Source organism: Leopardus geoffroyi, chromosome B3 (genome assembly GCF_018350155.1).
Source record: "Leopardus geoffroyi isolate Oge1 chromosome B3, O.geoffroyi_Oge1_pat1.0, whole genome shotgun sequence".
NCBI lineage: Eukaryota > Metazoa > Chordata > Mammalia > Carnivora > Felidae > Leopardus > Leopardus geoffroyi.
Window position 1 is genome coordinate 28,286,182 of NC_059337.1, and position 26,444 is coordinate 28,312,625.

Genomic DNA, 26,444 nt, shown 5'->3' on the forward strand with positions numbered 1-26,444 from the left:
AAATAAACATTAAAAAAAATACTCCCCCACCCCCCAGCTAATGTCCAGCTTCCCTATGGACTACACTCACCCCAAATAGGGCACATCCCAGGGGCACTACAACCAAAGTGGTGTAACTACTCAGAGGAAGAAGAGAAGGCACTACCTCTGAAAAGGGTAAAGTTACAAATACTTTATTGTAAAATAAATACTTACAGCTCAATTCAAGAAACACTCTGCCAGCCACACCTGACACAAAGACTTGGGTCTCACCTTGAAACCAGAGGACACAGAGCTAGACTCACTAGCGGTGTGTCTTGGGTTCTCTAACACCCTTGAAGGTATGAGTCTTCAACTGTGAGTCAGGGACAATATTACTTATCTTACAGAAAGAGAGCATCAGTGACATACTCAAGAGCATGTTCACTTAGAGTGGTGATATTCCAAGAACCAAACAGCACCATAAATGAGCCACTCATCTAAGTCAATATTATTCTCACAAGACACTTATCCTAGTTCATCATTCATTAAAATAAAAAAAAAAAAAACACGTTAGATTTTTGAACTGGATTCATGGTATTCCATAATCTCACAGGTACAAACACTATAAACTGCATTGCAACAAAATGAAGTAAAATGATGTTTCTGAATACAATATTCAACTCTGATATCATGATATATTGTCATTCTGCTTTTTTTGGTCCTCAACAAAGTATCATATAAGATGAACAGTCAACACCGATGTCACTCACCCAAATTTTTGGCAGACTTTTTGTTAGAATCCAAACAATTTAACAAAAATTACTAGTTTAGGGCATAAGAATAAAAATGACACAAACGTAATTTGACAAATTGAGGCTGAAATCTGCAGTTCGGTCGCAGCTGATCACTTTTAAAAGAATAATCAAGTCCAATTCATCTAATCTTTCTTTTCCTCCAAATGGGTACAGCAGATGACCCTAGACTGCTCACGCCCCTGAGGACACATGAGGTGTGAACACAGACCCCACGCCCCTCAGGATCCTTGCTGTACAAGAAGCAGTAACACTGCTGCCTGAATTCCTGGAGGAAAATCAGTATAAAACCAAAACCTGCAGTATAAAACCAAATCCTGAGCCATTAACACCAGGATGGATGCACACTGTGTTTGGGCAGCAGGATGGACACAATAGTGCTGGTGAGGAACTGCTCTCTCAGAACCAACACCACAAGCCTTGTTCCCAGGAATCCATCCCTCCAACGACCATGCGGGAGGCTGGTCTGACACCCCATGGCCAGATGCTGTGCAAATGTGTGGTAAATCACAAGCATCTACCTTTCCTCAAAGGGCCAAACTTCCCTTACGCCTTGTCATCCTCTCCAAATGCTGGGGCAGGGGAGGAAATGGAGGAGAGAATGGAAAAATCACTTCATTTCTTGGTTCCTCCTTCCCACAGACTCTTCTCTTTTTATCTTAGCATTATAAAGACATATTTTGTGGTCATGCCTAAGACAAGGATTAAACTTCAGAATCAAGCCTAGTTCATAGCAAATCTTTTAGTTAACACAGACCCAAGAAATTTCTATCTTACTTGCCAAAATTTCTAGTCCTATCTTCTAAAACTATATAAAACTTCTTTTAGCTCCAAGAAGGTAAAATACTACACTTTATTTATTTATTTGTTTTTAAATGATTGAATTTTACTAAACATAACCAAGATATATTCTGAGTAAAATGGCATCAGTGTAGTGGCATCAGTATAGAATGTGAATTCTATACCTGTACACTGTATTCTGGTTGTTTTAAGTTCTCTCTGATAATTGCTTTCTTTTGTTCCCCTAAATAAGACTTTTCACTCGTTTTTGATACACACTTCAGGTGGTCAGCTTCGGGATAGGTTTCAACACTGATCAGAAAGGGGGCATAGAGTACTTATTCTAATCCTTCTAAAAATCCTCACGCCTTTCTGGAGGGGCAGAGGAGGTGGGCAGCCTGCACCAATACACCAGCCAGAATCACAGTGTTTGCCCACTTCCAAAGGCATAGTCCTAGCACAATCAAGTTCAAGTTACCATCTGTAGTGACAGCAATGAAGGCAAACAAGAAGACAGAAATGAAAGGTTCACACTCTAAAGAATAGATTAGGAAAGAATGGGTTAGAAGCATCTCTTCTACTTCTCAGATCAGCTGGCATCTAAAAGGATGTCCTAGTGTAGGTGATGTGGGGTAGCAGCCCCTCAGCTCCTGACCTGTGTCCTAGCCTCGACTGCCCTGAGATTCAACTCATGTACACAGGTCTACACCTGTTGCCAGCTACACTCGACCAGCAGCTCAGAGCATGAGAACAGCCTTCTCTCAGGGTCCACAGAGTGTGGGTGTCTCCTGGGCATGGGACAGGAGCAGAGTCTGTTAATTGCTTGGGCCTCGTGTCCCATCATAAGCATCACCTGTCTGACCAGTGGGGTTTCCCAGAGGCAGCACTGAGTCAGGTGCTTTATCTTCCACCTCCCTTCTCTGAGGCAGTGCTGCTGGGGACTCCTCTGCAGGTGAGAAATCTTTGGCCAAGTGGGAGGAAGGGAGAGAACAGGGACATGTGGCCCCCTGCTTGTATCTCAACAGCTTCAGTCTCCTTTCCACCCTCCCTGCCTCACTGGCCATGCTCCCAAAACTGCTGGGGTGCCCTTCCCTTGCCCAGGCTCTTGGTACCTGTCTGCACACCAGGGCCCAGTCCACACCTTCAGGCCTCTGTGAAACAAGGCCTGCACTCACCTGCTGAGCCAAGAACTCTGCTCCCTGGCTCAGGCCAGGTGCAGCCTGGGTCACAGCGCATGCCCAGGAAACACTTGCTGAGTGAGCCCTGAGACTATGACTGCAACTTGGTATAGGTAGAAAAAAAACATTACTTAATATTTTTAAAAATGACACTCAGTCCCAGAACACAGCAGAAAGAACAATGACATCTGGCCTTCTTCTCTCCTGGTCATCATCACTAGGCTTAACACAGCAGCCAAAATTCTGACCCTAACAAACGGGGCAATATGATCCTCCAACCCAGCCCACCAACTCCCACAACCTCTGCCTCAGCTGAGTGAGCTATGAAACCTGCCTGATGTGTCCAAAACAGATACCCAGCAGGGCAGCATCCTCCTCCGCTCACAGTAAGGTCTATGACGTGCAGAGCAGACAGACCTAGGAAGAGGAGTGGACACAGGCCCCAGGGATAAAGGCCTCTTCCCTTTAACCCTCCTAAATCTAGCCCTGTCTGACTTCAAAAATGGACACCTCCACCCACCAACTGCCAGAAACCTAGGAAACATCTTTGGGTCTTCCATTTCTCTCCCCTTCAATCTTTGGGTTATTAGCCAAAGTTCAGTCACATCCACTTCCAAAATACCCCTTGAGTCTAGCTACTTCTATCTCTGTCAATGCCACCTGGTCCAAGGCACCACCTCCTGCCTGGACTAGGATAACATCTTCCCACCTGGCATCATTCTCCATCTGCTCCTGGTCCCTCCCTCAGACCCCGGCCCAAGCTGCCTGTCATACACCACCCCTCCCCACCCCCATCTTGTGACAGAGACTCGGGACCACGGGGTCCTGTGCAGGGCTGGTTCCTTCTCAGCATCCAGATCTTGTTAGAGCAAGGCCTCTCTAAAAACCAGCCAAGGTTCTATCACAACAGTTCCTTTCACAGCATCCTAGGAACGCTGCTTCTCAAGTGGACATGCCCTTCCCACACACAATGCAGAATACATGGCACCACCCAAATGTGGAAAACAGAGACAGCATCCATTTCAGCTTGAAGTTCCACATATCCTTGCAAAACACAGGCAGTTTCTAGTTCTCTCAACACTGGTTTCCCCTTCTTCCCAAATATATCCTCTACTTAACCCTCTGGCTTATCCCACTAAGACATCTACCATTTCCTTCTTGGCTGACAGGTTGAAAACTTTCAATGGTCACATTAATTTTTGAAGTGTTATGATGCTCTGATTAAGACAGAAGTGGCCAAAGGGAGATGATATCACAAGCCTGGAGAAGTTGAAGGGAGAGAAGGAGGGTGAGCCAAGGACTTGTCTCTTCAAAGACTAGTCAGAAGGGAAGGCTGAAATTCTGACACCCTCCTGAGAGCCAGCACTAGGGATGTGAAGAGTGGTCCTTTTATGTCATTATTAATAGGCTCACTTCTGCACCTGTGAGAAGAATGTGCAGAAAATATGGAGATGGTACTGCCCAAACTTCAGCCCCTCAGAGCTTTAGAGCCGAATGAAGCAGCAGCTGCTCAGAACTTTAGGTTCTTTTTTTTTTTTTAATTTTTTTTTTTTCAACGTTTATTTATTTTTGGGACAGAGAGAGACAGAGCATGAACGGGGGAGGGGCAGAGAGAGAGGGAGACACAGAATCGGAAACAGGCTCCAGGCTCTGAGCCATCAGCCCAGAGCCTGACGCGGGGCTCGAACTCACGGACCGCGAGATCGTGACCTGGCTGAAGTCGGACGCTTAACCTACTGCGCCACCCAGGCGCCCCAGAACTTTAGGTTCTAAGGCCATAGGCGCTGGTGTCCATGACCAGGCGGGGGCCAGGATCCACTTCCCCACACAGCCCACAGGCTGTGTGGAGACCGAGGCTGACACCAACATCAGAGGAAACAGCTTAAAATAACTAGTGAGAACAATGCACACACATCATAAACTGAGTTCAGAAAAGGAAAACGTTTCTCAGACTCAGCCCTCCCAGAGACAGCCACTTTTTAGCATCCACTAATCTTTTCTCTGGGTTTATCTTTTTGTAATAAGGAATATTCTGTTTGGAGTGTGATCTTTTTTTTTTTTTTTTTTCAACTTAATACAATACAGCCCCCACAACCTATCACAAAATCTATGTAATTATCTGTGATGACTGTATTCCAGTGGACAGTAAGTTATTGGAGTGTTACGTGATGGTCAGTTAGGTTGCTTCCGTATTTTTTATGACAATGTTGTTATGACCACCCCCATAGCAGACCTTACTTTATACTTGTCTGATTTATTCCCTTAGCTGTCCAGCTTCCTACAAGTGAGAACATTTAAATATTGATAAACATTTCAGCTGGCTCCCTAGAATCATACAGTCCCATGTGCACTCATTTATTTTTCTTTAATTACTGGTGAGGCCAGTTACCTATTCCTATTTTTTTTACTACATTTTTTGGAAATATCTGCTCATTAAATCTATCTCATTTTTACTATAGAGGGTTTGTCTTTTTTTTATGAAACCCTAAGAGTGCTTTAATTATTAACAAAACTAACCTTTAATAATACTCTTAACTTGTTACAAATTCAGCCACCCTCAGCCTGGACACTTGTCTTACCTTACTAGACAGCAGTGGTTCTGTGGTTTTTGCCAGTTTGCCTGCTTGCCTGTGGTTTCTGGATGTCAACCCTTTTCTCCACGCCCCCTCCCACCTCAGCCCCTCCCTTCGTGGCGTCACACCTGGACAAGATATCCTGCCCTCTCTGTCACAGATATGGCCCTGAGCCTATTCCGCACTTTCCTGGTTTGATATTTTTAAACCATTAAATCTGCTGACAACCTCACTTATTGTAGTGCCAGGAGTGAGGCCAGGCCTAGTTGGACACCTACGACAGCCAGAGGGCTGTCCTAACACTACTATTACTTTTTAGGAAGATGCTAATGGAAGAAAACAATAACATTTCACACATGGCATGATACATCTAAATCACTGCAACTAACATGAATTAAACTAAACTAGAAAATATGCTTCATTGCGAACTTAAAATTTTTAACACAAACACAAAAGGACCTACCTTTGATCCATGTAAATACTGGGGTTGTGCATTAGGCTGTTTATCTCTTTGAAATTCCTGAGAAAATGGTAATACTGTCCGAACAAATCTAAACAAAAAGGATAAAAAGAAAAGAAAAAAAAGAAAAAGAAAACAAAAAAATTTAATGGCACTTCTTTAAAATTCAGAACTTTTCCATTACCCATCAGTTAAATCTTCCTCACAGTTAACTGATACAATCATCACATAGGAAAATTCTAAGAAATCAAAAACCATAGTACAGATGATATAAACACTCTGAAATATGATATACATGTATCCAGAATTCACAGAGTGAGAACACCCAGGTCCTACCACTGCATAAGCAGTCTCCAAACTCTGGAAGACAGTCTGGTCTGTTGGCACCAGGACCATTTCATGCCTAATGCAGTCCATTGACAAGTGGTAATGACCTAGTACTCAGGCCTTGCTGGGTCTCTGGACATGGTGATGACCTCGGGGATAGGAGTGGGAAGGAAGATACAGGCACTGATATCCAGTTACTCAAATCACTAGTTACAAGCTAATGGGAAGAAAGAGCAAACTAAGTACTTATAACCACATTCATTTAGCCAACATACTGGCTTGATAATGGATTAGGAGACTTTGAAAATCAAATGCTTGGATTTTAAAGTGGACATGAAAAGCTTGGCTAATACTTTCATATCAGAAGAGTTCATTTAAACATATAAAACTTTTGGGGCTCCTGGGTGGCTCAGTTGGTTGAATGTCTGGCTCTTGATATCGGCTCAGGTCACGATCTCACAGTTCATGGGTCTGAGCCCCGTGTCGGGCTCTGTGTTGTGCTGATAGCACAGAGGAGCCTGCTTGGGATTCTCTCTCTCTCCCTCTCTCTCTCTGCCCCTCCCCTGCTTGCTTGCTCTCTCTCTCTCTCTCTCAAGAAAGAAAGAAAGAAAGAAAACCAAAAACCTTCTAAAACTTTTATAAAGAAGCATCATTACTACATGGATTTGCTAACTATTAAACATGAAGCACTTGATTAACACATATTACACTTTAATAAATAAAAAAGGATGTACTTGGCATAATACCACCAGTGCATGAAATGAACATGCATATCTGAGGGGAGTATATTTACACAGAAATGTCGTGCTTTTGAGTGTCTGGATTTTGTTGTTACCCTCCAAAGACTGTTGAGTTATATTGGGCAGAATGTTAAAACTGCTTGCAAGTCAGCTGGAACCTTTCATAATTAGGGTGGCATGGTATTGTAAATAGCTTAGGGCTAGTACTAAGGCAGGCCCTTCTGGCAATTCTACTGAATGCATAGGTATTTGGTGAGGTCTCCCCATTCTTGCTGGCAGGGCCTCAGATGGCTCCTAGCTCTGTGTCAGCTCTGGGAATTCTTCAGCTTAGAGCCCCCAAAAAGTTGTTCTTTGCCCATCTTTGTGGAGATCCACAAAGATGGATCTCCACAATCCACAATGCAAGCAAAGACTAAAGGGCCCCTAAGTTGGTTTCAGGAGCTATTCGAGCAAAGACTAAAGGGCCCCTAAGTTGGTCTCAGGAGCTATTCCTCAATGCAGCTCTCTCTTCCCTCATACTGCAAATCTGCCCTGCAAATTCCAGCTGTCTCAGCATCCTCTGTTTCCAATCTGTCCCTTCTACCAAATAAGACTTCGAAGCTGTACTTGGGATACATCCTTCCACACTGAAGCCCAGAAAGTGCTTCCAAGCAGAAACCCAGGGAAGTCATAGGGCTTACCTCCTTTGTTTCCTTTCCCCTAGAGAAATAGGCAATGTCTGAAACAGTGGTTTCATAAATTTTTCACTTGTTTAAGGCAAAAGATATATCCAAACCCTGTTACTTCATTATCCCAAATAACTTTTAAGCACTGTATTTTGACTATATATTTATATACATATGTAATATATACATATAGTCAAATATATTGAGTATATATACACTCAATGTAAAGATAAAAAAATGGAATTCCAGTTAGTAGGCTTGTGTTCATGGTGGAAAGGATTAGTAATTTTGAATTTTCTGCATTTTCTAGAATTAAGCAAGTGAGTAAATATACTAATAATGAAACAAGATTCTCACTGTAGAAAGGAGTTATAAAAATGGAAAGGGAGGGAGAAAACGAGAATGAGAACTGCAGTGCTGAACTGGAATTGAAGATATTAGTGTGAATTCAGGGTTAGAACATGTAGACCACTACAGAGAAGCAACCCCTACCCCCACCACATAAACATTTTATGGGGTTGTGTCCTCTAAAAAGATAATTTGAAGTCCTAATTACTAGTACCTCATAATGTGATCTTATTTAGAAATGGGGCTACTGCAGATGTAATTAGTCAAGATGAAGTTATACTGAAGCAGAGCAGGCCCTTGATCCAATATGACTCATGTCCTTGTAGGAAGAAGGGAAAACAGCATGTGTCTAAGGAGGCAGAGACTGGAATGATACAGCTGCATGCTAAGAAGGCCAAGAAATGCTGACCACCCACCTGAAGCTGGGGAAAAGCAAGAAAAGTCTCTACCCAGAGTCTCAGAAGAAGCACAGCCCCGCTGACACCTTGGTTTTGGATATCTAGCCTCCAGAACTGTGAGAAAATAAGTTTTTGTTGTTTTAGGCCCCAAGGTTTGTGGTAATACAGGGACTTAATACAGTACATAGTCAGGTACTCCCTAGCTCTGAACATCAAAAGAGTCTAGAAACAATGACATTCCAGTAGCAATGAACATATCTAACACCCAGACTTACTTTGTAAACATTAAGCCTAGTTGTAAAATATTCTCCACTAAAAGGAATCCTTGTAGAAATAACAAATTGCAAAGATAGAGCAGGAGAAGTACAAGATGAACCTGGAACTTTTTGTGGTGCAGAAAGTAGGGCAGTGCTTCAAAATGATGTGAACAGCTAATAGAACACCAAAACCAGTGGAAGGGGCTCCCACTGGCCAAAATGGGGTCAATTTAAGCCACAAAAACCAAATCATGATAATAACAGATTACAATGCTGAGTTAGAATCTGCAAGTCTTTACTTATAATAAACAAATAAATATATGCCAACATATATAGCTGAAGGCCAACTAATATATATACATGGAATGATGACATTTGAAAATCACCATTGTCAACCACCATAATGATAACTGAGTTGGGTAAGAATCATCAACAGATGATAAAACTAGTAGGCCAAATTTTAATGAGGAACAGTTTATTTATGAAGTCTCAACTATCTCTCTATAAATTACTTATAAATTCTAAGCAGAAAAATGATAACATGTCAGCGGAGAAACCAGGCAGCCACCATCCTAACCAAAAGACAGAAGTTAACATCACCAGTAACGGACAAAGTAGTGCCCTTTGCTTCATTGTACACTGCACTGAGGACACACCCATTCCTCTGTGGCCTTCCTCCCTCTGAGGCCTGACTTTGATCCCAATCATTGCCTATTTCCAGAGCTATAGCATTTTCACACAATTATCAGCTGTATAGGTTAAATTTAAGTCATAGGCTACCCTAAACCACTTCCTAGAGCCATCAGGCAAAATCACTAATCAAAAATAAGCAACCAGTGAAGTTCTGGTTTCCCTTGAGCAGTTCTTAGGAAACCCTCAGGGATGGAATTAAAATACTGGGTGACACAATTCTGTCTGTCTTCTCAGGATTCCAGTTCAGTTCTCAGGAGCCTTGGTGGGCAGAGCAGCCTCCTTACAACACAGGTGGGGCCCACTCACAGCCTCCATGGGCTCTGTGCTCACTCTGCAAACAGGGGTATTCACATCTCATGGGCCAATGGAAGAAATATGCCACAAGAGATGAAGGCACCCAAAGCTGCCCCTTCTGCTCACTGTCATTTACATCAGACATTGTGTGGTCTCAGGTAGCTGAGGGCTGAGGTGTGACCTGACACCACTCCTCAGTTACATATTGGATGCCTCAATGTTCCTCACACAGTTCTACCAGGGTCCTATAACCGACACTGGCCTGGAGGTTTTCTACCCTTCATAGTACCAACTTCCTAACCTGGGCCCTGTCAATTCTGTCTTTGACAATAAGACCCCTACTGCCAGCAGGCCAGGCAGCCTTGAAGGGGGGATGTTCTCCATCATCAGTCCCAAACAGGGCATCCAACAAGGGCCTATCTTGGTGGGCAGGGACTCAGAATTTGATCCATTTCCCTAACTCCACTCTTCCTCACCAAACTTGTGTTCATATGTCTAAAGTATCTTTCAGAAAACACAGCAGTTCAACACAAGAGTTTATGGCAAATGCTGGCTTTTCATCATCATGTAATCCTGATCCTCCTCTGCAGATCTTCTACACAGCTCACATCAATTCTGAGGACTTGACCCACTGAACCATCACCAAGGAGACCAGGGCAGTCCAACAGGCATAAAGGAGGCTCAGGGAACACCTTTCATTATTCCTTTTGCAAGATCTCTGAGAAATCCCTTAAAGGAAGACCAAATGCTAGATAATTTTTAAAAAGCCTGGGTAGCTCAGTTGGTTAAGCAACTGACTCTTGGTTTTGGCTCAGGTCATGATCTCAGAGTTTGTGAGTTTGAACCCCAAGTCAGGCTGGGCTCTGTGCTTTCAGCATGGAGCCTGCTTAGGATTCCCTGTCTCTCTCTCTCTCTCCCTCTACCCCTCCCCTACACACACACACACACACACACACACACACACACTCTCTCTCTCTCTCTCTCTCTCTCTCTCTCTCTCCCTCTCTCTCTCTCTCAATATAAATAAACATTTAAAAAATACAATCTAAAATAATACCAAAAAAAATCACAACTTCCTGTGTTGCCCAATTCCAACCTCACCATAACACCTTTTTTCAGCCTACTGATGGTGGAGTTCTGTTGCATGTAACCTTCAGAGACACCTGACAAGGCAAAAACAATTTAAGGAAAGGTAACAGAAATTAATTCCAAAGGTTCCAAATGGATCAACCAAAACAACTCTTTGGTCCTGCAAACATCAGCCATGACTTAAACAGATTTTCAGAAGCAGAAAAGCATATTTATAGTCTAATACAGAATGACCCTCCTTGTGATATATCATGTGGAATAAAAATGTGTATATAATAGCATGCCTAATAGCACTCATTTCTGCAAAATAAAAAAATATATATGTATATCTGACTGTATGACAAAAACTGTAGAAGAAATACACATTTTAAAAAATGTTTATTCATTTATTTTGAGAAAGAGAGAGTAGGGAAGGGGCAGAGAGAGAGGGAGAGAGAGAATCATAAGCAGGATCCATGCCCAGCGCAGAGCCCGAACACAGGGCTTAATCTCATGACCATGAGATCATGAACTGAGCCCGAGTCGGAAAATTAACCAACTGAGCCACCCAAAGAGCCCCAAAACATTTTTTTAAGTGTTTATTTATTTAGAGAGAGAAAGAGAGAGCACAAGCAGGGGATGGGCAGAGAGAGAAAGAGACACAGAATGCGAAACAGGCTCCAGGCTCTGAGCTAATAGCTCAGAGCCTGATGTGGGGCTTGAATTCATGAACCATAAGATCATGACCTGAACCTCAGTAACCAACTGAGCCACCCAGATGCCCCCCCCATCGATATATTTTTTAATGCGAGCAATCTCTAGGGATTTATTTTCCTCCTCATATATGTATATATGATTTCTAGCTTTTCTACAATTATGATGCATTATTTATGTAATAAAAATATATTTTCAGTTAATCCAGACTCTAACAATTTGAAAGATATCTGTTTCGGGAGACTAGACACCTTCAAAGAAGTTAAACAATGATGAGTAGTGTGTAAAGTCTGGTTCTGGTATATGTCCAGCCAGGCCCAGAAGCCCCCTAATCTGAGGAGACTGACTGGGACTCCTCCCCCTGTGGCTCTGGGAGCTATGGTCACGTTCCCACTACTGCTGCCTGGCAAGTGTCAGCCATCTGGGGCTGGTGTGATGGCATAGCCCCATGCACCTTGGGCCAAGCCTGTGTCCCTATAAGGAAATCCAACCTTGAGGTCCTAAATAGAAAATGGCAATAGCAGACATGATCAGACCACAGGAGGGCCTCCCTTCTGTCCTCAGTATGTCCTTTGAGACATAAAACTGGGCTTGAAAGTCAGTAACAATTCAGCTAATAAATACATGGTGGGATGTTCAGATCTAGCAGAAAAGCCAAAGACAGTGATTTTTAAAAAGTGGTCATAATACACATACATACACACACACACACGTCTTTGGCACATGCTGACACAGAGCAGAAGGTCAGCTTAGAGTAGAGCACAGAGAACAAACCTGGACAGGTGGCTGCCCAGTGCACAGAGGCCAAGGCAGGGCTGTCCCAGGATTTGGGCCACATCAGGAGGCTAAACCACTTATCAACCGTGCCACCCACATAACTGGCCACTTTTATGTCGTTCAACATAGTAGTAAATGGTAGGTTGGTGAGAGTGTGGCTCACGAACTGATCTTCATACACCCCAACATCCCAGAATGGAAGAAAAATAGAAAGTCACCCACTATATTCCAACATCAGGTAGACTGACAACGGTGGAGCTGGTGCAGACCCTGCAGCTACTGTCCACGTGCACCATGAGATCCTGCCCTGACCTACAAGCAAGTGCCCCAGTGGAGTCTCTACATGCAAAGCCATAAAACATGCCCAGGGGCTGGCCTAAGGCTATACTTGCAAAAAGAGGAGACTGGGAGGGCCTGAGTACCCTGGACGTGACAAATGATAGGGAACAGGGAAAAAGACAGCAACTTAATGGACAATGTGGAGGCCCAGAGATATCCTGTTTAGGAACCCTTTGGCAAGGGCATCCAAAACTATCCATGAGGTTACATGCTCACCGGTTGGTAGAGCCATTATAGCAGTAGTTGGGCAGGAAGTCGTAATTGAGTTCCCAGAAGACATGGAGGGTGATTCTCCCGTATGGCGCTGATACATTGTGGTTGGCCTCCCGGAACATGGCGTCAAAGCTGTCCAGTGTCAGGTACCTGTTTAGCAGCTTGTGGGTCATGCGGTTGATTTCCAAGAGGCCATCCAACTCCTATAGTACCACAAAGACAGGGGTGTGAGGACAGAATTGAGCCCAGCTCATTGGCCCCCATTCCTTACATGGGCAGTGCCATGGTGCTAGGGTGGGCTGGGTAGGAGAGAATAGGATACACAGAGGTAAGGCTGGTGAGCTAGGCCAAGAATATACACAGTGGGGGTCTAGTAGGCCACAGGAGCTTGCTTCTTACACCTAAATTCATTATGTCCTCTCCACTCTTTTGGAAACACCCCTCCTAACCGTGGACACACCTCCAGGGCAATCATCCTTTTTCCACTAAGGAAACCTCCGCACTGCCCCCTCACTGGCTTCCAACCACTCCTAGGGCAGAGACCACTAGGATGCATCCACCCCTGCCCTGCTGGCACGCTATGTGTCCTCAGGCATCAGCCTGAGTCAGCCTCTCTTACTGTGCACGGCGACAAAGCACAGTCAGCAAGTGCATTCACAGATAGATTTCCAAACTTCTAATTTGCTCATAAATATGCCTAGGTCTGTGTTATCCACTGTAGTAGCCAATGGCCACATAATGGCAATGAGAACATGGCTGGTCCAAACTGAGATGCACTGTACATGTGAGTTACACACCAGCTTTAAAAGACCAAGTATGAAGACAAAGAATATAAGATATCTATGTCAGTCATCCTGATTCTGTGGAAGAATATGAGGAGCACTGCTCACCCTATGTGGAGATGCTTGAACCCAAGTTGCTGAAGCCCAGTGCTCACTGACGCCTCTCTTGTTCTAGCCAAAACTGCGTCTTTAGTAATGAACAACCTTCCTTGTGTTCTTACATGTTCACTAACAATGTCTGAAGCCTTCATTCTTGGAAGATCTATTTGGTTTGGCATAAAATCCTTAATTCTCACTTCCTTTCCTTGGCTTCTGGCATGAATAGCTGTAGACAAAGCTCTGAAGACAAATTTTCTTTCTCTTATCACTCTGCTCAGATATCCAGAGAATTTTTTCTTTTCCTTTAAAATCTAATACTTCTACAGGGGCACCTGGGTGGCTCAGTTGGTTGAGCATCCGACTTCCAACTTAGGTCATGATTTTGCATCTCATGAGTTGGAGCTCCACATCTGGCTCCGTGCTGACAGCCTGGAAACTGCATTGGATTCTGTACCTCCCTCTCTCTCTGCCTCTTCCCCACTCATGCTCTGTCTCTCTCAAAAATATAAACATTAAAAAAAAAAATCTAATACTTCCACTGAAATATTCCTTGGTATTGGCCACTTTGGGTCAGTTTTCCCAGGCACATGCCACAGGCTTTTAATATATACTTATAGCATGTACTAAATTTTATCCACGTTTCCTGGAAACACAATTTTCAGGTCACAATGCTTTGGTTTTTCTCTTCAGAGACCCTTGTGATATGTATTGTATGTTGGATCTTCATTGTTAATCTTCTATATGATTTTCTTTCAAATCCTTTTTCTCTGTGTTCATTTCTTTTTGATTTTTAAAATTTTCCTTTTTAAAAAAAATTATTTATTTAGAAAGAGAGAGGAGCTGGGGAGGGAGGGAGGAGGGAGAGGGGGAGAGAGAGAGAGAGGTTGAGAGAGAGAGAGAGAGAATGAATATCTCATGCAGGCTTTGTGCTGTCAGCACAGAGCCCAACATGGGGCTCGAACTCACGAACTGTGAGATCATGACCTGAGCCAAAACCAAGAGTCAAATGCTTAACTGAGCCACCAAGAGGCCCCAAATTTTCCTTCTTTTATTCTCTTGCCATAGTTAGGTGTAATTTATTCAAGGTTAGGATTATTTGTTCTTTGAAGTCATCTTAGAATTGCAGCCAATAAGAACAGACACTAAAAAACGATACTCAGGATAGGCCAAGCTCGAGTAGTGCAAAGCTTTTGATTTCTATGCAAAAACTGAACCTACTATTGGTTCAGTTTATCATAAGGACAAAATTAAAATTAGCTCCAATCCTTGTGACCAGTTTCTGCTGAGCTTGACAAAGGGGAGAGCACTTACAACTATTGATGTCAGGTCTTCACTTTCAAATCGTCCAATGGCCAGTTCCAGAGACTTATACATGGCTGCTGAGACACGCTGAGTAATCAGGCGATTAAGGTCTATGGATCTGCCCAGGAGCTGGAAGATGGAGAAAAGAAAAAAGAATGAACAATAAAAAACAAATGTATATATGCATATGTATATATGTATATGTATATCTATATACTTATACACCTATACAGATATTAAATATATCTGTTCCAGAATCCAATTCCAAAAGATAAAACAAATAATACACAAAATGTAAACATTTTAGATCAAATTATATATATAGGTGTCATGATCAAATACTCTACTTTCCTAGAGCTAAAATTCCTTCAGGTCAAAACCATAAAGGACTTTTGTAGCATCCTTTGCTGAATTTATACTTAACATCATGGAGAGAAACTCTAAGTTTCACCACACACCTTGAAAATCTGGGTCTGTCAGTTAGGACCCCTCACAATGGTGTTCAGGACCAACCCCCACTACAGAGCAGCCTGCACATGCCTAACTTTCACAGTATTACAAGAATGAATAAGAGAAAATTATTCCCTCTCTACATCAGAATCCTAAAAACATGTGTTTCTCAATATCATTTCAATAACATAAACATATAGATACAATCCTGGTAGAAAATGTCTCAAAATGTGAATGGTAATTATCTGTAGAATTATACGCATTTTTCCCTACAGTTTTCTGTATTTTACTCATTTTTCTGACATATTGTTTTTAAGGAAACAAAAGTAAACACTGTATTTTTTATTCTTTGTGCTGGCCAAGAGAGAGCTCCTCTGTAACACTCAGCTGACAAGTGTTTCTCACCTTCATTCCTTCTAAGTTCTGAATTTTGGGCTCTTAGAGAGGACCCAAGCCCTCTGGGGCCATGCCTTTCTCCAAAGGTAGAACAGGACAAGGTGCAGAGTGCTACAAATCTTCCTCTGTATTTCAGGGTATCCAAAAGAAACTGTCTTTAAAATCTCAACACTTTACAAGGATGTCTCCACAGTAACACAACATACTGACATCTATTAATACCCAGTCAGCTCAAAGAAAACCACACTATTTCCAGTGCTGGCTCCATGCCTCACCATGCCCAGGAGAGGTCTGGCTCACCTGCACATGCCTCTGCTTAAGCAGTGTCTCATAGCGGTTAGATGGCGGGAGATGGATCGTTGCCCCTTGATTCTTGCATTCTGATCGTAAACGTTTATCAAGAAGCAAACTAGTAGAGAGGAAGAGAAGACATTTCTCATATGCTGTGAATTTTAATGGAAATGCCAAGTAACCCAAGATTTCATGTCCAAATCATAAACCACATACCTTCCTGCCATAACCTTATAATATGCAAATATCTGGTCTGCCAGTTTATAAACAAATTGGTCAAAGCATAGATTCACCTGAAGAAAAAGGAAGCATATATTAGATTTTTATTCCCTAAAGATCAAATAACCCAACTTCAAAAAAAAAATCTTTTGATCCAGCAAATTCCACTTTTGGGTATTTATCCAAAAAAACTAAAAACACGAACTTGAAAAGATATCTGCACTCCCATGATCACTGAAGCATTATTTACAATAACCAAGACATGGAAGCAACCTAAGTGTCCATTGATGGATGAACATATAAAGAAATTTTGGTATATATATATATATACACATGTGTGCATGTGTGTGTGTGTGTATATATATATATATATATACACATATATATATGTATGTGTATATATATATATAATGGAATACTATTCAGCCATAAAAAAGAAATCCTACCATTTGCAACTATATGGATGGACCCTAAGGGCATTATGTTAACTGAAGTAAGTCAAACAAAGAAAGACAAATACAGTACAATCTCATGTGTGAAATCTTAAAAAAAAAAAAAAAGAGGGGGGAGGGGTGCCTTGGCGGCTCAGTCGGTTGAGCTGACTCTTGATTTTAGCTCAGGTCATAATCTCATGGTTCATGGGATCAAGCCCCACACTGGGCTCTGTACTGACAGTACAAAGCCTGCTTGGGATTCTCTCTCTCCCTCTCTCTCTCTGCCCCTCCCCCACTAGCACTCACACCCCCTTGCAAAAATAAATAAACTTAAAAAAAAAAAGAATGCACAGAAAACAGACTGGTGGTTTCCAGTGGCAGGGGTAAGGGTAGGCAAAATGGGTGAAAGTGGTCAAAAGGTACAAACTTTCAGTTATAAAATGAGTAAGTTCTGGGAATATAAAATTAAAAGAAAATCTTTTGTTAAGGCAAACAAAGGCAATTATTAGCAAAGAGAGACAAAAAACAACCTCAATTTTTTTTTTTAAGATTATTTGTTTTGAGAGAGCAAGCATGAGCAAGTAGGGAAGGGGCAGACAGAGAGGGGAGGGAGAGAATCCCAAGCAGGCTCTGTGCTGATGCAGGGCTCAATTCCACAAACCATGAATGAGATCATGACCTGAGCCGAAACCAAGGGTCTGACGCTCAATTGACTGAGCCACCCTGGCACCCCAAGAAATAAACTCATTGTCTAACACCAGCAGATTAAATATATTATGGTGTGGCCAGGAGTGACCACTACACAGCCACTGGAATTATGTCAGAACCTTTCTTACTGATGGAGAAAAACGCTTCATGTCTCTTAAAGGCAAAGGAGTATGAAAAAGTCTCTCTTTATCAAGTGTTCCCAGTGGTTTAATTGTATTTGGGTTCTGCTCTGCCACCAGGCTGTGTGTCCCAGGAACTACTGTGTGTGGTGGCATCCTCTGGAGCATGGCTGGCTGCTCTAAGCACTGAGGTTGGTGAAGACACATAGGATGGATAAACTCCTATGACTCCACCCCTAAAACTGTATTCTCCCTTGCAAATAGGGTTAGCCTCCCCACCCCACATGGTGCTCACAGGACACCATGTGCTCAAAGAGGAACCACTACAGGACCTGCAGGTGTCTGCCCTTAAGAAGCGTTTTCTAGTTTTTGCGAGGAGGCAGAGAAGGAAATCCAGAGGCACAATGTAATTTGTTGAGCTTTAAACTGTCTCATATCTTAAACTAGAAAATTTTTAAATTTTCTCCTTAGATTTATCTCCTTAGCTACATGTAGAAAAATTTAATAATTCCACTTATAGGAATTTGTCCTCAAAAAATAATTGAACACAGTTAAAAAATTAGGTGCAAGGAAGTTCATCAAAGCATTACTTACAATATGCAAAACTAAGAAACTAAAATGAAAGAAATAAAATAGGGGTTGGTTCAGTGCATCTACTATGTAGATGCACCTGCTTTAAACTGTGTTTTTAACAGAAGACAGGTGAGGAAACAGGTGCTTATGACATGCTGTCAATCATCCCATGTGTAGATGCAGAGAGAAAAGTACAGATAGGAAGGTTTACTACAAAATGTTTATTTCAAAGTTCATTCTATTGTTTAAACCTCCTGTACTATTAAAGAAAATCTGCTTCCTGTAACACTCAGAGAAAAAGGAAATTAAAGTTTGTTAAAGGTGCCTGGGCCCTCACCTCTGCTTCAATTTCGTCATAGAGAAACTGCTTGTTGAACCTGGTGAGGGCATAGTGTGCGCTGTCATTGTACAGGTCCAGGGAGTAGAGGACGTACCTGCAGAGGGGGCGAGTGGTCAGCCCAGCCTTCCATAAAGGGCTTTTCGGCTCTCACATCCCGTACTCCAAGTGAAATTTAACATTCATTGCTGACCTCTCACATGAGGAAAAACAGTTCTTACTTCAAACACCAAACTAGGTTTTTGTCCAGGATCCTAATGGACTAATAAGCCAGACAATCCCACAGATGGGACACACTTATGGAGGTCATGCCCAGGGCCCGTTGGGTCCACAAGGGCCTCCTGTAGCTGCATCTTCTCATTTATGTTTAAAGTTTCTCACCACAGAATACAGTATTTTTTAAAACCACAAAAACAAGTTATTTTCTTATTTCTAAGAATGAACTGTCTGACTTAACAAGAAAAACATAAAGGTCCTGGGTCCTACAGCTGACCATGACCATGACCAGCATAGCTTTTGAAAGCCCCTTTCCCTCTGTCCCATGTCTGGACAGAAGGCAGCAGCCAGAGGTCTCCAGTAATAAGGATCCTCTGAGGGTACAAGGCCACTCCCACCTCACAGCAGGGAGGCTGTGTGAGCAGTGGGGTCAAGTTCAACTCCAAAGATGCGACAAAGAGGCATGCCAAGGCCTCTGCATTAGATTTCCAGTGTTGTAGAACAGAGGATATGGCCACTCCAGAGAAAGTGGAAGGCCATCCTCCTGACCACCACATAAGAACTGATGTGCATAGGCAAAGTCAAAGACATTTGCTCTGTGTGTGGAAGAACCTGCTGGGTCAGTTCCCAAGAATACCTTCATGGACCTCATATTTTCAAAATCTCTGATCCCCTCCGTTGGCCCTGAGTCCTGACCACAAAACAAAGCTGTTCAATTAACACTTTCTCTCCCAAATTCATCTGGCTCAGAGGCTGTGCCACACGAAAGGCCAGGCCACATCTCCTTTTGCTGATCTTAGCTGAGTCCCCAGGGCCTTACTTGGACATGGTGGGACTTAGTGACTTCTGCTATGTTCCAGTTGGAGTCTAAAGCCAAGAAACCCATTACTTGTATTAATCTCTGAAGTCTTGCCCCAAGTATGACAACTTCAAATAAAGTGCTGAAAACAGTCCAGCCCCTTCCTCCCTCTCCCAGCTCCCAAATGCCACCACGGACCCTGGTTACCACAAATAACTAAAACAGGCCCACAGGGCACTCACTCCATCATGGATGCCTCCTTGGTCTCTAGGATGTGGTCCGTCAGGATCCAGGGCATGGACATCTCAATGGGGAACTGGATCCTCCTGCCCATTGTCAGCTCCAGGAAGAACTCTCGGAACCACAACTGTGAAAGGTCACAGCACTGCTGCAGCGTTTCTTGAAGGATTCAAACGACATCATGTTAATCTTCTGCAAGCAGAAAAGACTCAGCAGAACAATCTCAGGTGGGAGGGGGGCATGTGTGAGATGCTGACTCTTTCAATCTCAGCCATGAGCCATGCGGGAGCAGATATGAGCAGGGAGGGGTCACACGGCACCTCACACTAGGGATGAGACAACCACGAAGTGGCTGCAAGCAAAGCCACCCTAGACATTGCACATTCCTGCTCACAAAAAGAGAAGATTCAGCATCTGGCCCTGCTGGTCTGGTATACCACCACCTGCCAATGGGACCTTGTCAACCCTGTGAGCTTCTTTGAGGGACTGGGAAGGGGGAAAATGGCCTTTTTAAAAGGAGAAATAGGGGCACCTGGGTGGCTCAGTTGGTTAAGTATCTGACTTTGTCTCAGGTCATCTCACGGTTTGTGAGTTTGAGCCCTACGTTGGGCTCTGTGTTGACAGCTCAGAGCCTGGAGCCTGCTTCGGATTCTGTGTCTCCATCTCTCTCTGCCCCTCCCCCACTCACACTGTCTCTCTCACTCTCTCAAAAATAAGTAAACCTTAAGTAAGTAAATAAACAAATAATAAAAGGATAAATAAAAACAGTGTTACTTTATTTTAGGATAAAGATGCAGCATTACATGCATATTCAATACAAATCTATCTAATGCAAAACAGAAATTTTTTTTTAAAACAATGCTTCCAGGTGCCTGGGTGGCTTAGTTAGGCATCCGACTTCTTGGTTTTGGCTCAGGTCATGATCTCGCGGTTCATGAGTTTGGGCCCCGCATCGGGCTCTGCACTGACAGTGCAGAGCATGCTTGGGATTCTTTCTTTCTCCCTCTCTCTCTGCCCCTCCCCACTCCTCTCTCTCTCTCTCTCTCTCTCAAAATAAATAAATAAACTTTAAAAAAAGTTTCCATCATTTGACAAGTGAAAAACAAAAGCCTTACTATTTACTCCAAACCCACTATACTCCCAGCCAAGATAGAGGCTTCCTGCTCTGAGGAAGCTGCTGCAGCACTGGAGTAAACACAGACTCCACATTGACAAAGGGTAGCCACCCAATGCCCTGGTCAAGGTGATTTGCCACCTTCCACACATCAGTGTTCATGGAGGTTGTTTCTCATATTCATCACTATCTTGTTCTCGAGCCAGGTGACAGATGACATTTGTCTGTGTTTCTAACCTTGTACGGGTTACAAAGGCTTTGCATTCAGGTCACAGAGCCGGCTGCAGGCCCACGGCCCTCATCTTTCTAAGGGCCACGCCACATGGAAGGAGCCCTGCCAGCCGTGCATTTAAAGCGACAGGCAAGGAAATACCACGAAGGTTACAACATGGATCATCGTCTGGGTGTGTGAGGGACCACAGCAGGGATGGTCAGCAGAAGCATTCTAGACAGTGTTAGTGTTAGAACATGCTGGGCCAGACGCTGGTCAGCAGTAGCTCTTACCACTGAAATTAATCAAGTGAGTGTAGAAGAATGACTCTCGATGAAATTTTTCTATGTCCAATATGGTGGGCCCCTCAAGGCTACTTCTCAAGGTTTTCTTGGAACCACTTTTGTCTGCAATGAGGGACTCTAGCATGGTTCTCACCATGTAAAGCTGCATTATCCAAGGAAACATTTGTGGGGGAGAAAATATACATGGCACATTAGTTATACCAAACTCAGATAAACCACAAGAGAAAGACTACTGTGCTATGCCCTGACCAGAGCCAGGCTGCAGCAGTAAGCCTACCACTATGCCAGCTCCTCAAAGTGGGTCTGGGTGCCCATCTAAGTAGCCAAGTTGGTGCTGCCTGTGAGAAAGAACTTGTAACGGAGCAATTCACCTCCGTGCCATAATGTCAACAAGAAAAACAAATGATGTCTTACCACCAAAGGTTAAAAGAGGCGGATAGGTGTAGGACTGCCTCAGAAACGCGTTTACCACATGCAAGAGTCTTTCCATGCCCAAAGACTTGAGCTGCCTCAGCAGCTCGGCAGAGCTCAAGGACTCCGCCATGGTGCGCACCAGGTAGAGCTAGACATGGACAGATGGGGGGAGAGGTGGGAGAGAGCCGTTAGTCACAGGACACACACGTCATGGGGTGGGGAGACACACATGGGAACGGAGGGTGGGAAGGGTGCATGCACACTGGACAGAATCAGGACAAGCGTCTTCCTTGGGTGGGCCAAATGCTTTCCTCCCAGATATTTGAGAGGTTTCATTTACAGCCAACAAGGTGTTTTGCTGGTAGTTCTCTGAAAGACTGGCAAGAAGGGATTATAAAAGCCCTCAACAGAAGAATAATGAGTTAAGAAGTACTACATCCCAAAATGGGAAGAGAAAAGCAGAAGGACATACTAAATCGGATATGAGAGTCAGAATAAGGCTGCTTTTGGGGAGCAGGGGGCTGAGCATGGCAGGAGAGAGAAGAGCAGTGGTGGCTTAAGACCAGGGATACAAAAAAGGTATATTCTTAAATTTCTAAAAGTTTTATCTTCAGAAACAATCATTTTTAGGCCCAATGTAAAAATTATAACCATACATTTAAACACCTATCAGGAAACACAGCATAAATACGGACACATAGACTTTCACCCACATTTTTGTGATAGGAGTTGATGCAGTCAAATTAAGTTCTGCATGCAAATGATCAAATCTGAGAATCACAAGAATGCTCCAGATTCACTTGGGCAGGGAACCAAGGAGCAGAAAAGGCACAGGCAATACTTGATCATCTTGAACAGAAGTGGTGATGTCATTTTACTCCCGGTCTTGCTTACCAACCCTCAGCTTTGGGTTAGCCCACTCAGGGGAACAGATAGAGCAGGGGAGCAGGGAGGATGAAAACCTGCGTGCTGGAGGGTCCCACGGCACGCCGGGGTACTTTGATGTCGAAGCCACTCTTGGGGTCCTTCTCGCCCCGCAGGGCTGGGTCATTGAAGGGCTCGTGCCCCGTCTCCCAGTCACACACGGTCTTCCTGATGGCCTGCAGAACACTAAACAGCCCCATCAAGTCATCAGTGAGGCATGGAGCACTTATAGCTTCAGGACTTTTACAATCACTGCATCTCCTCACCTAACACATAGCTGGAAAACCAATTTTCACACCTAATTTCCTTTGGGGACAGTGTGGGATATAATGGACCAGTTCAAAGTGAAATTATCTTTGGATAGACTGTTTTCTCTGAGACATTAGTAGCCCCAGAAGATCTGACTTAGCTGCAGTTTGCATCAATTAGCCTGGAAGTGGTGTTTTATTTCCTGAACACTATCATGCAAAGGGCAACAAGAGGACAGACCACAAACATCCACCTAGGGAGCTGAAACTCGACCTCCCTTGGCTGATTCCCTGATTTCTAAAGGAACATGTCACCAACACAACTGTGGGGACTGGGTCTGTGTCTCGGACACATTTGAAACATGCTCCCATCCCACCATGTGGAGACCCCCCCATAGGCACCACACTTGGCAGATGTACCTATCCTATCTCATGGTGAAAATTCTAGTTAAAACCCAAGTTACTCTTAGACTATACATTTCCCATGTGGTTAGCTTCCTACTACAGCAAGCATGAGCAAAATGGGAAGACTCACAGTATAAAATTTTATTAATGCTAAAAATCATACCAAGCCAGGTGATAAACACATCAATTATAAAGCAAGAAAATGAAATCAATACACTTGTGAGCCCTTGTAAGCTTCATTTTACATAAATGTCTCTGAAAGACAACTTTAAAAGGCTAAATATTAAGAGAAAACTAGCTCAGGATCGCTACAAGATGTCTGCAATATCTATGTATTTTTTGGCCAATTTGTAGGACAGGCCAAAAAGAACAGAAGCAAAAATACTTAAAGACAACACATTTTGAGATGGAAAATCTTAGAGGACATTTACCAGAAGGGATTTTGAAGGTTGAATATAAATGCATTAAGCATATTTATGAAAATGTAACTATAGAGTTGTTTAAACTAAACTAATTCTACAGTTTTGGACTCCAAGCTCACAGAGAGGTATTACACTGAGGCTGACCTCTGGATGACATTCTTCTTCTTCTTGATGGCCTGCCTGAGTGGTTCCCGGAGGGTAACCTGGGAGAAGTCCTGCAGCGCAGCATAGACGGTGTGCCGGATGGCGTGGTTGAACACACTCTCCATCCTGCCCATTAGCACCTGCAGGCCTTTGATCATGGCAATCACCTGCAGGGGGACACCTGAGTTTCAGTATGGTGGAGGAGAACAGGCGATGGCTCCTTCTCAGGTGATGCCAAGTTGCACCTGGAAGCTGCCTCCCTCTCATGCATAGTACCTTTCCCTGGCCTCCTATGTTTCTGCTCTGAAGCTGCTGCCCTGTAACTCTTCTCAGGAGCTCTGGCTCAGTAGCTGTCCCTATGCCTGGGTCTGACTCCATTAGACCATGAGTGCCTTGAGGGCAGGGATGGATCTGCTTCGCTTGACATGGAGCTAACAGAGAATTTGGTGACTGACTCAAAGCACTCCCAAATGCATAAAGGCACATGCCCTGTGAAGGACTTTAAAGGAAAAAGAACAAAAAAGATTCAGGAAAGCAAATATGTTATTAGCTGGAAAAGAAAAAAGAAGTTATAAGAGTTTATAGCCCAAATTCCACTTGTTAAACAGTAACAGCATGCTAAATTAATATGCATAAAAAGGCCTGGAAGAAACTACACTAAAATGCTTAAAGTTCATCTCTGTGGCAGCATCATATACTGCACTTACTACATACTCTAGTATTCTATTTGTTTGCTTTAGGGATCTATTTGATGGTTCTGTGTTGCTTTTCTAATGGTGGGGGGGGGGGGATTTCTGCCAAAAAAAAGGCAAATGCCCCAATTCAAATTAAAAGTGATTTCAAGGGGTGCCTGGGTGGCTCAGTTGGTTGAGCATCAGACTGGCTCAGGTTATCATCTTCTGCATAGGGCTCTGTGCTGATGGCTCAGAGCCCGGAGACTGCTTCGGATTCTGTGCGTCTTTCTCTCTCTGCCCCTCCCCTGCTCGCACTCTATCTCTCTCTGTCTCTCAAAAAATAAATAAAATATTTAAAAAAAAATTTTTTTAACTGAAATAAAATTCAAACCACTTTGAATGAAAATGAAAACACTACATATTAAAAATTTATGGTATGTGGGAAAAGTATGCTAAAAAGTAAAATTTTGAGCTTTAGAGGCATACATTAGAAAACAAAAATGTGTGAAAATAATAATAATCTAATATTCATCATAAATCTACAAAAAGAATAGCAAAATAACCCCCCCCCAGAACTAGAGGTAAATAAAAGTAAAAATTAACAAAACAGAAAACAAGCATATCACAGAAGGTGATCAATGAAGATAAAGCTGTTTAAAAAAATAAGTAAACAAATAATAGAATTGACAAATGTCCAGCCAAGACTAATCAAGAAAAATAGACAAGCCACAATTACCAGCATTAAGAAAGAAAAGGGGATGATTACTGATGGGAGAAACAAAGGCAAGAAGGAAGTGGCAAATAAAATTAAAATTCCTTATAACCTGCAGCCATTGACAAATATAGAGTAAAATGTTTCTCTAGGAACTCCCTACAGTCTTAATGTTCATGCTTTGCTAAAGGGAAAAAACAACCTTAGCTTGACAAGAGCTAGGCCTCCAGGATCTTATGAGTCTTCTTTAGCACAAGAAAATCCTACTGGAAACTTCCTCTAGACTTTACATCCCCCCAACTCCCAAGTATGTAACTATTCTATCCTCAGGGTCCGGGACAGCTCTTCCTGCCCATGGGTCCTGTCCCGTGCTTTAATAAAATTACCTTTTTTGCATCAAGGATGATGCAAGAATTCTTTCTTGGCCATCAGCTCCGAACTCTACCATCACCCCAAAACACCTTATCAACTGTCACACAGTTTATAGGTATTAAGAGATTATGTGACTATATGACTATATCAACATAAGATAAACATACACGTCAATGGAATAGAAATAGAAGTTCAGAAATTTACACATTTCTATCAATTTACAGTCAACTGATTTTCAATAAGAGTGTGGAAACAATTCAACAGGGAAATATTCCCTTTTCAACAGTAGTGGGATAATTAGATATCCACATGCAAAACACTCCTACGCAGGAAAGGCTAAACTCTGAGGACTGAGATAATCAAACCCTGCATATTCCCAAGAAAGCCCTGTTTTTAGGACTGGCCCTTCCTTGGCCAACTCCTAGGAACTGAGCTCTGAGCTTCCGAATATTCTGAAAAGAGTGTTTGTGTCTACCTAAGGCTCCGGGCCACTGCAGTACCAGTGTGACTAGATAGTTTATACCAACAATGTAATTTATGGTAAACACCTATTTTTGCACTGGAGTCTGGAGTCTGAGCAGCTGAGGTCAATCATGCAGGCATGCTGCATGCCTACACTACTGACCTACATTATTGACATTATTAACCCCCTTTATTGAGGTTTTTTATTAAACCTGGACACTAAGATCTTGGGTAAGGTTCCCTAGCTGGCAACATTTTTCTCATGCTGCCATTCATCTTTGCCGGGAAAATTAAGTACATCCTGCACAACTGCACTAGTAGGGGATACCTAGAAGTTTGCATCTGGTTTCTCCTAGACTATGCCCAGGTGCCTTTTGCTGATTTAAATCTGTGTTGTTTTGATGAGGGATCATAAGGCAAGCTGAAGGCAAAGTACAGGCTAACAGCGGCCCCTGGACCCACCCAGGTGGAATAT

At 43.0% G+C, this 26,444-nt stretch overlaps 1 protein-coding gene across 6 annotated transcripts in view; it reads right to left on the reverse strand.

The window, feature by feature from the left end:
* The window catches only part of CYFIP1 (cytoplasmic FMR1 interacting protein 1), a 132,703-nt gene that overhangs the window by 34,184 nt on the left and 72,075 nt on the right, over positions 1-26,444 (reverse strand). For 5 of the 6 annotated variants that reach the window (XR_006704499.1, XR_006704498.1, XM_045448949.1 and 2 more), the window contains exons 14-23: positions 23,750-23,916; positions 22,569-22,716; positions 21,181-21,334; positions 19,565-19,721; positions 18,308-18,404; positions 16,134-16,210; positions 15,927-16,035; positions 14,790-14,909; positions 12,601-12,800; positions 5,768-5,855 (exon numbers count right to left, since the gene is read on the reverse strand). Coding sequence is in view for 4 of the 6 variants with exons in the window: in XM_045448949.1 (XP_045304905.1) it covers positions 5,768-5,855; positions 12,601-12,800; positions 14,790-14,909; positions 15,927-16,035; positions 16,134-16,210; positions 18,308-18,404; positions 19,565-19,721; positions 21,181-21,334; positions 22,569-22,716; positions 23,750-23,916 (1,317 nt within the window). In the remaining 2 variants the exon portion in view is untranslated. Of the gene's footprint in view, positions 1-5,767; positions 5,856-12,600; positions 12,801-14,789; positions 14,910-15,926; positions 16,036-16,133; positions 16,211-18,307; positions 18,405-19,564; positions 19,722-21,180; positions 21,335-21,606; positions 21,755-22,568; positions 22,717-23,749; positions 23,917-26,444 lie in introns of all 6 variants that reach the window. The other variant, XM_045448951.1, reaches the window with a different exon arrangement.